The sequence below is a fragment of the Theropithecus gelada genome, chromosome 3 (genome assembly GCF_003255815.1).
Source record: "Theropithecus gelada isolate Dixy chromosome 3, Tgel_1.0, whole genome shotgun sequence".
NCBI classification, from domain to species: domain Eukaryota; kingdom Metazoa; phylum Chordata; class Mammalia; order Primates; family Cercopithecidae; genus Theropithecus; species Theropithecus gelada.
The window spans coordinates 112,882,683-112,895,128 of NC_037670.1; the positions used below are offsets into that span (position 1 = coordinate 112,882,683).

Consider the following 12,446-nt stretch of genomic DNA (forward strand, 5'->3'; position numbering starts at 1 on the left):
GGTGAGCCTTTGGGGCCTGGAAACAATACTATATGTATGGCTGTGAAGAGTCAGGACAAGAGACCTGCTTGGATTGGACTGTCTGCGTATTGAAAACAGTACCTTTTCAAGGGTATGGCATGTGGTGAAGAACTACACCTCATGCAGTGTTCTAATGCTGAACTCAAATCCATAGAGCTGGGCAGTGGACAGCTGCAGCTCATCCTTTGAGTTAAAAGACTGGAATTCCAAAATGTCTGCTTTAGTGTCTGCTTTAGAGCTTATCAGCCCAATAAACCCATCCCCAAAACAGTGAATTAGTGATGTATAGAATAATTTCTTTGAAAATATTATGAGAAGAAGTCTCCAGGCACTAAATAAATTAAAATTGTTACTTTGAAGTAAATAGAGTTATAACAAAAATGATCAACAATGAAAAAAATGTGAAAGTGGGGAAAGATGATTTCAGATCTCACTCAACTCAACTGCTCCTCCTAGTGCAATAACAGTGTTCTTACCTTCCTCTCACATTTCTAAACAGGGAAAGACATTTAAAACTCTAGCTTACTTTGCAATATATTATTATGTTAGAAAATTTTAGATCAACTTAGAACATTAGGGAGAATGGAAAACAGGGTCTTTCAGTTTCGTGCGAAGTCTCTGACTTAAATCTTAATGGGACATATCATCTATAATGACAAGAAAAATACAATAAAGCACCACCAACATAAATACAGAGTGAAAGTTACATTATTCCTCTGAATATTATTTTAAATACATTATGTTTTATGCATATGTAACTCCAAGTCACCTTTGAAATATGTCTTGGAAGTTAGACATCAAATCAGATAAAATACTCACGGAAAGTTCAAGAACACAAAGTTAGGAAACATTTCTAAATCTTTTAAATTCGGGTTTGTGACTCCACTGGAACATTCAATTGTAGCAGGTAAGATTTTTCTTCTCTGTTTTTGTGTTCCCAGAAAGGTAGCTTTGTTTAAATGTCTCTGTATTTACTACACAATTTAAAATATCAATTCTTACAAATTCTTAGGAGAAATCCAGTTTTACTTAACTAACAGAGGATTATAAGCAGAACCATAGCATATGTGGGAACAAGCAGGAAAAGGTTAACCTGTGCCTACTCAAGTCTGTAGACGTGCTTCTTATTACCAGCCACAAGTGGCCTTTTCCAGATCTGTCTTCTGTGACTTAGTGGTTTTTCCTTAGTTCTCTTTTTGATACTTTCAAACCTCTGAAATCGTTCAGCTGTTTAAAAGTTCCAAAACAAGCAAATGTGTTCCTGGAATCTTCCCCTTAACTTTGCTGGAGAGGATATACTAAGGCTTCTTCTCCAGCCAAAATAATAAAAGATCTTTTAAGTGGCTAAAATTCTTGGTTGATTGCACATACATGCCAATGTCAGACAACTATAAATAGAGAGATTTGGAAGAGAAATAGGGAGAATATAACTGCAACGAAATAAAATGGAATGTCTTGAAGGTAATCAGAAAACAGTACATGTTTTTACGAAACTAAGATTTGTCTCCCTTTAATCCACAATCCCCTTTACGGAGGAAGAGCCCACATGGATTATGCACTTCCAGTACGAGGGAATAAAAGGACTTTTTTTTCTTTATTAATATACATTTATTATTCTCAATCACATAATTAAGATTTCTTCTTTCTATTATTCTTTTGAATTTGGATATCTGTTGGATCTTATGATATTTTCCCCCATCACTGCTTTGTTTTCACAGAACAATAAAAGAATCTTTCAAAGGATGAAATTATGTCCATGGTTGCTGATATAAATGAATTCAGCAGGGAATTGCCTATGTGTTACCTAGAGTTGGCCCCAAAATAAACTGGATCTTTTGTTATAGCTATTCAAATAAACTTAAGGATTCATTTCTCAAGAAATTTCTACTCTCTTAGGCAGGTTAACATATCCACTAGCTTCAATACCTAGGTTAATATATATTTTTAAAAGCATTGTTACTTAATTTTGAACAGTGACCTACTTCTTTATATTAACCCACCTATCTTATATTAACCTATCTAAACTGAACTCAAATTGGTTCTTGCAAATTAGTTCAATTTATTTTAAACCTATTACCACCGTACAAGAGAATTTAACAGTTACTTCAGTTTAGTAATTGTGCTATAGACAAGCAAATTAGTTGGCAATGGAGAAAACCATCACTCATGTAATAGTCTTTTAATGTAGTTCTTTCAAATTCTGATCTCACTCCTTAACTGAAAGATGCTGAAATGTTGATGATGGTTGCAAGGACCATTTGGAGGAAAAATCAATAATATAATTAACATCTCTGCATCTTAGTTCTCTTTAAATTGCATTGGTTTGAATTGGCTAGAGGCTACGGCTTGGCTCTAAAGATTCAGCACTTAATATTAGAATACCAGAAAGTAGCATTTTAATATTTTTAGTAATGATTTTGTTACTTAGTGTCTCTGAAATAAACCCTTAAGGCAAGACTTACAAGGACTTAAAAATAGCAAGTTTCTAAACAAGCCATGTTCATAATTTTAAAATCTTACCTCAAGCTCGGCTTTTATCATTTTCCTTAAAATATTTAAAAAATAATCTAATGGTGAGACTCAGTTTATTAAATGCCTTTGAATTATCATTCTAATGATAAATTCTCTAATTCTAATTACCTGTTCTCCAGAAATGCTGCTATGCTACATCTGATAGTTTCAAATTTTCCTGTTACTTTAAATACAGGTTTACAGATTCAATGGCTTTATCAAGAATTGTTTCATAAAGTGGTTATCTGGTTGGAAGGAATGATGCCATATTCCTATGAGACAGGAATGTGTTTGATCATTTAATTAAGGTAGGAACTGTATACTGTATATATTACTTGGTGTATAAAAGCACTTAATTAAAATATGTTAGACCAGTGATCAGGAAATGGGGAGGCAGAGAAGAGGAGTATGCACAGAAAGCTCCCAGAAGAGGGAATGCTTCCCAGGGGAGCCTTGAGAGCAAGAACTGGCTCTTCAAATGGCACATGCAAAGCCCCATGTTAGACAAAAATGGTTATACCTATGTGTTCAAGTTACAAATTTAATAAAAATAAATGGCCAAATCCCTAAACTACCGTAGAATTTAATGTATTCATTTTATGAGTTCCTTGCCATTAGCTGTCCACTGTATCCACTGACAGCATGGATTAGCAGCATTTTAATATGAAAAAGTTTTTCTTATTTTTTTCGTAACTGGGAGTATCCAAAATTAAACATGTGATAACAGTGAAAAATGTGAGTATAACACTAAATTCCAAGTAGACAGAATTGTATGACAAATTGCAGTTTATTTAATCAACCCAGTTCCAGTTGTCTTTTCTCCAGCATAATCCTTGAAATGTGACACCCACAAGTAAATGGGAATGACTAAATTACTGTTTCCAACTTCCAATGATTTTCTAACACCTTGGCTTGCAATAAAAGTCTCCTGAATAACTACAAAATCCAGATCTTCAGATTTTATGAAATTTCAAAAACCATAAATAAAACTAACTAAGGTCAGATGAGAGAACAGACATGAAATAAATGGAGAACACATACTTCAAGACATAAATGCATTTAGCTTCCCAATAAGGCTTAAGCGAAAAATAGGCAAAGTGAAAAAATCTGAAAGATCAACTTTAGCTCAAAAGTTGTCACCAACATCATTTATATTAGAAGGTCAGTCACTATATTGTATTTTCTAAATGCTTTTTTGCTAATACAAAAATATTTCTTGGAATTTAGCTGCAAGGAGACTGACCACAAGGAATTTTAGGATTTACAGTTCTGAAGCAATGCCACATCTCTCTAGGAACTCAAATTCATACAGTGTTGGCTCAGGCTGAACACGGTAGCTAGCACACAGTTAAGGTTTAACAGCAGTTTAATGGTTAAATGAATGAATAAATACACAACAGGATGAATGAACAATGTCATGAAAAACATATAAGAAGAGTTGTAAATATTAAAAGAGAAAGAAAGAGAATGAGCACAATCTGTATAAAGACTTACTTATTCCACGCTTGTCTAAGGTTTTTAGAGCTGTACAGGGTAAAGCGTTCTGAAATAAAAGAGAAAAATGATAAACAATCTTTGTATCAAATGTATATATTACAAGCATGTTGAAAAAACTTCAACTTTAAAAAAAGACAGTGGGCTATTCAGTCAGTTAGGCCAGCATAGTAAGGTCTTCACTTTTATACTGGGCAGTTGTAAAGAGTAAAACAGGAAGGTTACAACATATTAAACGGTGAAGCATTGTTTTCTTTTGTCTAAGATGGTTTACTTCATAATTTGGTTTCATAGTAACTATTTCTTAGAATAACTAAGTTTTAATTGAGTTGAAAAAAGAAATGCAAATTCCAAACCTCCAACCTGTAAGTAGATTTATAGAAGCATATCAATACATTTTGTCAAGTGAGGCTTGCTGTTTTTTTCCTATGATGATTTCTCTGACCAAATACGATAATGTTGGGTCTCCTTTCCTATACTGTATGGTATTTATACATGCTCAAAGTCAAAGTACCAGAGTCCTATACTGTATATTTACATTTATCTGTGAACAATCTTTAGATTTGTTTTAGTTTAAAAAGGAACATGTTTGTTTTACCAAGTTAAACAATAAAGTGATAGAGAATAGATATTATAATCTCTTCAGAATCTCATTCTTTCACTTCTGATGCTATGGCAATTGTTAATGATTTGATATGTCCCTTTTCAATATTTTTTGTTTATGGAATACACCCATCCTTATGTGCAAACTTATATACCACTGATTTTTTGAATGGATTTTACAATAAACATTACCCTTGAAACTTTTTTGGCACTTAACAATATATACCGGATAGTCCTTCAAATCAAGAAATATATGTAACAAATTTTTTTTTTTTTTTGAGACAGAGTCTTGCTCTGTTGCCCAGGCTGTAGTGCAATGGCCCAGTCTTGGCTCACTGCAACCTCCACCTCCTGGGTTCACACGATTCTCCTGCCTCAGCCTCCCGAGTAGCTAGAATTACAGGCATGCGCCACCACACCCAGCTAGTTTGTATTTTCAGTAGAGACAGGGTGTCATCATGTTGGTCAGGCTGGTCTCGAATTCCCGACCTCAGGTGATCCACCTGCCTTGGCCTCCCAAAGTGCTGGGATTACACGAGTGAGCCATCGCGCCCAGCCTGTAACGATTGTTTTAAAATTGTATAACGTTTCATAGAATAGAAGTACCATAATTTATCTGACTGTTCTCCCATTGATGAACCTTTAAGTAGTTTCCAATTTCTTTTCCCTTACAAACAATACTTAAGCAAATATCCTTGCACATGTCTCTCTACATACAGATGCTTTCATTTCTGTTGGATGGATTCCCCAATATAGAATTGCTTGGCAAATGGTATGCATATTTTACAATTTAATAAATGCCGACAGAGTACTTTTCATTTTCCCACCAGTGATGAAAAAGAATGTCACTTTCTCCATATGTCTTCTAGCATTGGTTGTTATCAGTTGTTTACATGTTGCCAAAGCTACACTTGATAAAACATTCTTGGGCTTCTTTTCATATGCTTTCTGGCCATTTACATTTCTTCTACTGTTTCAAATTTCATTTTTCATAGCTGGTACCAATTTTAATATTGGATTCTTGGTTTTTTATCAATCAGTTTATACAAGTATTTTTGTATATGATCAAGTTGACCCGTGTGTGTGTGCATGTGTGTGTATAAAAGTGAAATATGTATGCACTTTTTTCCACATAGAAATTTAAATTTTTATTTAGTAAAATATTCTTATTCTTTTTTATTTTACTTTATGTTCCAGGATACATGTGCAGGACATGCAAGTTTGTTAATGTAGGTATACTTGTGCTGCGGTGGTTTGCTGCACCTATCTGCCCATCATCTAGGTTTTAAGCCCTGCATGCATTAGCTATTTGTCCTGATGCTCTCCCTCCCCTCACCCCCCGACTCCCCAACAGGCCCCTGTGTGTGATATTTCCCTTGCGGTATCCATGTGTTCGCATTGCTAAATTCCCACTTATGAGTCAGAACATGCTTGGTTTTCTGTTTATGTGTTAGTTTGCTGAGGATGATGGCTTCCAGCTTCATCCACGTCCCTGCAAAGGACATGATCTCATTCCTTTTTATGGCTACATAGTATTCCACAGTTAATATGTACCACATTTTCTTTATCTGGTCTATCATTGATGGGCATTTGGATTGGTTCCATGACTTTGCTACTGTAAATAGTGCTGCAATAAACATATATGTGCATGTGTCTTTATAGTAGAATTATTCATATTCTTTTGGGTATATACACAGTAATGGGACTGCTGGGTCAAATAGTATTTCTGGTTCTAGATCCTTGAGGAATCACCACACTATCTTCCACAATGATTGAACTAATTCACATTCCCACTAACAGTGTAAAAGCATTCCTATTTCTCCTCAGCCTCACCAGCATCTGTTGTTTCCTGACTTTTTAATAATTGCCATTCTGACTGGCATGAGATGGTCTCACTATGGTTTTGATTTGCAATTCTCTAATGATCAGTGATGTCGAACTTTTTTTCACATGTCTATTGGCTGCATAAATGTCTTCTTTTGAGAAATTTCTGTTCACATCCTCTGCACACTTTTTGATGGGGTTGTTTGTCTTTTCCTTGTAAATCTGTTTAAGTTCCTTGTAGATTCTGGGTATTAGACCTTTGTCAGATGGGTAGACTGCAAAAATGTTCTCCCATTCTGTTGCCTGTTTATTCTGTTCACTCTGTTCATTCTTTTGCTGTGCAGAAGCTCTTTAGTTTAATTAGATCCCATTTGTCAATTTTAGCTTTTGTTGCAATTGCTTTTGGCATTTTTGTCATGAAATCTTTGCCCATGCCTAAGTCCTGAATGGTATTACTTGGGATTTTTTCTAGGGTTTTTATGATTTGGGGCTTTATATTTAGTTCTTTAATTCATTTTGAGTTAATTTTTGTATAAGGTGTAAGGAAGGGGTCCAGTTTCAGTTTTCTGCATATGGCTAGCCAGTTTTCCCAGCACCATGTATTAAACAGGGAATCCTTTCCCCATAGTTTGTTTTTGTCAGGTTTGTCGAAGATCAGATGGTTATAGATGTGTGACATTGTTTCTGAGGTCTCTGTTCCATTCCATTGGTCTATATGTCTGTTTGGTGCCAGTACCATGCCTTTTTTTTTTTTTCTTTTGGTTACTATAGCTTTGTAGTATAGTTTGAAGTCAGGTAGCATGATGCCTCCAGCTTTGTTCTTTTTGCTCAGGATTGTCGTGGCTATACGGGTTCTTTTTTGGTTTTATCTAAAATTTAAAGTAGTTTTTTTTTTTTTCTAATTCTGTGAAGAATGTCAATGATAGCTTGATGCGGATAGCTTTCAATCTATAAATTACTTTGGGAGGTATGGCCATTTTCATGATAATGATTCTTCTTATCCATGAGCATGGAATGTTTTTCCATTTGTTTGTGTCCTCTCTTATTTTCTTGAGCAGTGGTTTGTAGTTCTCCTTGAAGAGGCCCTTCACATCCCTTGCTAACTGTATTCCTAGGTATTTTATTCTCTTTACGGCAATTGTGAATAAGAGTTCATTCATCATTTGGCGCTCTGTTTGTCTATTGTTGGTACATAGGAATGCCTGTGATTTCTGCATATTGATTTTGTATGCTGAGACTTTGCTGAAGTTCCTCATCAACTTAAAAAGTTTTTGGGCTGATACGATAGGGTTTTCTAAATATAGAATCATGTCATCTGCAAACAGAGGCAATTTGACTTCCTCTTTTCCTATCTGAATACCCTTTATTTCTTCTTTCTCTTGCCTGATTGCCCTAGCCAGAACTTCCAATACTATGTTGAATAGGAGTGTTGAGAGAGAGCATCCTGGTCTTGTGACAGTTTTCAAAGGGAATGCTTCCAGCTTTTGCCCATTGAGTATGATATTGGCTATGGGTTTGTTATAAATAGCTCTTACTATTTGGAGATAGTTCCATCAATACCTAGTTTATTGAGAGTTTTTAAAATGAAGGGATGTTGAATTTTATCAAAGGCCTTTTCTGCATCTATTGAGATAATCATGTGGTTTTTGTCATTGGTTCTGTTTATGTGATGGATTACGTTTATTGATTTTCATATGTTGAAGCAGCCTTGCATGCTGGGGATGAAGCTTTTTGATGTGCTGCTGGATTTGGTTTGTCAGTATTTTATTGAGGATTTTTGTATCAATGTTCATCAAGGATATTGGCCTGAAGTTTTCTTTTTTGTGTGTGTTTCCACCTGGTTTTGGTATCAGGATGATGCTGGCCTCATAAAATGTGTTAGGGAGGAGTTCCTCCTTTTCGATTGTTTGGGATAGTTTCAGAAGGAATAGTACCAGTTCCTCTCTGTATCTCTGGTAGAATTCAGCTGTGAATCCATCTGGTCCTGGGCTTTTTTTGGTTTGTAGCCTATGAATTACTGCCCCAATTTCAGAACTTGTTATTGGTCTATTCAGAGATTCAACTTCTTCCTGGTTTAATCTTGGGAAAGTGTATGTGTTATGAGTTTATCCATTTCTTCCAGATTTTCTAGTTTATTTGTGTAGAGGTGTTTACAGTATTCTCTGATGGTAGTTTGTATTTCTCTGGGGTCAGTGGTGATATCCCATTTATCATTTGCTATTGCATCTATTTGATTCTTCTCTCTCTTCTACTTTATTAATCTAGCCACTGCTCTATTTTGTTAATTTTTTCAAAAAACAAAAAACAAACAAACAAACAAAAAACCCAGCTCCTGGATTCATTCATGTTTTGAAGGGTTTTTTTGTGTCTCTATCTCCTTCAGTTCTCCTCTGATCTTATTTCTTGTCTTCTGCTAGCTTTTGGATTTGTTTGCTCTTGCTTCTCTAGTTCTTTTAATTGTGATATTTGGGTGTCGATTTGAGCTCTTTCTAGCTTTCTCATGTAAGCATTTAGTGTGATAAGTTTCCCTCTTAACACTTCTTCAGCTGCATCCCAGAGATTCTGGTACATTGTCTCTTTGTTCTCATTGGTTTCAAAGAACTGCTTGATTTCTGCCTTAATTTCATTATTTAGCCAGGAGTCATTCAGGGGCAGGCTGTTCAATTTCCATGTAGTTGTGTGGTTTTGAGTGAGTTTCTTAATCCTGAGCTCTAATTTGATTGTACTGTGGTCTGAGAGAATGTTTTATTATGATTTCAGTTCTTTTGCACTTGCTGAGGAGTGATTTATTTCTAATTATTTGGTTGTTTTCTGAATAATAAGTGCCATGTGGGACTGAAAATAATGTATAATCTGTGGATTTGGGGTGGAGAGTTCTGTGGCTGTCTATAAGGTCCACTTGATCCAGAGCTGAGTTCAGGTTCTGAATATCCTTATTAATTTTCTGTCTCATTAATCTAATATTGACAGTGGGGTGTTAAAATCTCTCACTATCATTTTGTGGGAGTCTAAAACTCTTTGTAGGTCTCTAAGAACTTGTTTTGTGAATCTAGGTGCTCCTGTATTGGGTATATAAATATTTTGGATAGTTAGTTGTTCTTTTTCAATTGTACCATTTACCATTATGTAATGCCCTTGTCTTTTTTTTAATCTTTGTTGGTTTAAAATCTGTTTTGTCAAGGGACTAGGACTGCAACCACAGTCTTTTTTTTTTCTTCTTTCCATTTGCTTGGTAACTTTTGCTCCCTTTATTTTGGCCCTATATGTGTCTTTGCACATGAGATGGGTCTTCTGAATACAGCACACTGATGGGTTTTGATTCTTTATCCAGTTTACCAGTGTGTCTTTTAATTGGGGCATGTAGCCCATTTACATTTAAGGTTAATATTGTTACATGTGAATTTGATCCTGTCATCATGATGCTATCTGGTTATTTTGCACACTAGTTGACGCAGTTTCTTCACAATGTCATTGGTCTTTATATTTTGGTGTGTTTTTCGCAGTGGCTAGCACCAGCTTTTCCTTTCCATATTTAGTGCTTCCTTCAGCAGCTCTTGCAAGGCAGGCCTGGTGGTGACAAAATCCCTCAGCATTTGCTTGTCTGAAAATGATTTTATTTCTCCTTCATTTATGAAGCTTAGTTTGGCTGGATATGAAATTCTGTTTGAAAATTCTTTTCTTTAAGAACATTGAATATTGGCCCCCACTGTCTTCTGGCTTGCAGGGTTTCTGCTGAGAGATCAGTTGTTAGTCTGATGGGCTTCCCTTTGTAGGTGACCTGTCCTTTCTCTCTGGCCGCCCTTAACATTTTTTCCTTCATTTTGACCTTGGAGAATCTGCTGATTGTGTGTCTTGGGGTTGGTATCTTTATGGTATTCTCTGTATTTCCTGAATTTGAATGTTGGCCTGTCTTGCTAGGTTGGGGAAGTTCTCCTAGATAATATCCTGAAGTGTGTTTTCCAACTTGGTTCCATTCTCCCTGTCTCTTTCAGGTACTACAATCGATTGTAGGTTCTGTCTTTTTACTGCTTGATCAATTTGGCTATTGATACTTGTGTATGCTTCATGAAGGTCTCATGCTGTGTTTTTCATCTCCATCAGGTCATTTATGTTCCTGTCTAAACTGGTTATTCTAGTTAGCAGCTCCTGTAAGGTTTTTATCAAGGTTCTTAGCTTCTTTGCATTGAGTTAGTGCATGCTCCTTTAGCACAGCAGAGTTTGTTATTACCCACCTTCTGAAACCTACTTCATCCATCTCATCTTCTGTCCAGTTCTGTGCCCTTGCTGGAGAGGCGTTGCAATCATCTGAAGGAGTAGAGGCACTCTGGCCTTTTGGGTTTTCAGTGTATTTTTGTTGATTCTTTCTTATCTTCATGAGTTTGTCTAGTGTCAATCTTTGAGGCTGCTGACCCTTGGAGGAGGTTTTTCTGCGAACATTTTTGTTGATGCTGCTGTTGCTTTCTGTTTGTTTATTTTTTCTTTCAATGGTCAGGTCTCTCTTCTGTATGGCTGCTGCCATTTGCTGGGTATTTACTTCAGGCCCTATTTATCTGTTTCACTCTCGTGCCTGGAGTGAACTTGAGAAGGCTGGAGAACAGCAAAGATGGGTGCCTGCTCCTTTCTCTGGGATCTCTGACCTCAAGGGGCAGCTACCTGATGCCAATAGAAACACTTCTATGTAGGGTGTCTGACAACCCCTGTTAGAGGGTCTCACCCAGTTGGGTGGCACGGGGAGCAGGACCCATTTAATGAAGTACTTTGGTTGTCCCTTGGTGGAGGGGTGTGCCGAGCTGGAGGGAAACCCACTCATCTGGGCTGCCTGGATTCCTCAGAACTAGCAGGAGGAAAGACGAAGTCTGCTGGTCTGCAGAGACTATGGCCACCCCTCCCCCTAGGTGTAAGGCCCAGAGAGATCAGAGTTCTGCCCCTGAGCCCCTGGCTGGAGTTGCTGGAGTTTCTGCAGGGACGCCCCATTCCCGTGAGAAAAGATGAGTCAGGGTCAGGTCTGAAGAGGTACTCTGGCCACAGTCTGCCACAGCTGGTGTGTTGGGCTGTGGGGAATCCCTCTTGGGACCGAGCCACCCAGCTTCCCTGGCTTCAGCAGGGGAAGAGCATAGCCTAGAGCTATAGAAATGGCTGCTGCCCTTATCTTGCCCTGGGAGCTTAGTGTGTTAGGCAGCTAGCAGTCCCAGTATTGGCTGCTGCCCCTCCCTGACGGAGCTCTGAGGGTTTAGACAGCAGGTAGCCGCAGCTGTGGTGATGGCCAGCCCTCCCACCAGGAGCTTGGAATGCTTAAGCAGATTCTAGCTTAGTGGCTGTTGAAAATCTGAGCAGCTCCATGGTTGGAACCCTAGGCCCTGGTGATGTGGGCTCATGAGTGGGATCTTCCAATTCGCGGGTTACACAGTTCCGTGGAAAAAGCACAGTTTCCCAGGCTGGGTAGCACACTCACTCACTGTCTCCCCTGACTAGGGGGTGAGGGGTCCCCTGCCCTGTGTGGCTCTCAGGTGGGCCGCCACACTACACCGCTCTTCCTTCCTCTCTGTGGATCATGCCAGCTGCCTAGTCTGTCCGCATGACAGAACCTGGATACCTCAGTTGCCAGTGCAGGATTCGCAAGCTGTTTTAGTTCTTTTTGATGGGAGCCTTGGATCGCCACTGCTTCATAGTCGGCCACCTTGGCTCTGCCCCAAATTACTCTTTTTCTTTTGGCTTTCTTGTCTTGTTTAAAGAAGAAGACCCTGATCTTGATTTTATACAAACAATAACTTCATTTTTCTCCTACTTTTTTTTTAAAAACAAATTGTTACTTCTTGGCTTTACTATCTGGAATTTATTTTGTAAATACGGTATGACATTTTCTTTGTTCAAGGAGGACAGACGATTATGCCAGGATTTGGTAAAAATCAATCATTATAGATCACTCTTTCTCTGATAATTTGAAGTGACACCTTTGTCCTATATTACATTCCAAAATATATAAGAGCCTGGAC

The 12,446-nt window shown here is 37.5% G+C and overlaps 1 protein-coding gene across 4 annotated transcripts in view; it reads right to left on the bottom strand.

The window, feature by feature from the left end:
• CDK14 (cyclin dependent kinase 14) overlaps window positions 1-12,446 on the bottom strand; it is a 591,864-nt gene that overhangs the window by 121,428 nt on the left and 457,990 nt on the right. For all 4 annotated transcript variants that reach the window (XM_025378501.1, XM_025378504.1, XM_025378502.1 and 1 more), the window contains one exon: window positions 4,027-4,075. In XM_025378501.1, the coding sequence (XP_025234286.1) occupies window positions 4,027-4,075 (49 nt within the window). The remainder of the gene's footprint in view (window positions 1-4,026; window positions 4,076-12,446) is intronic.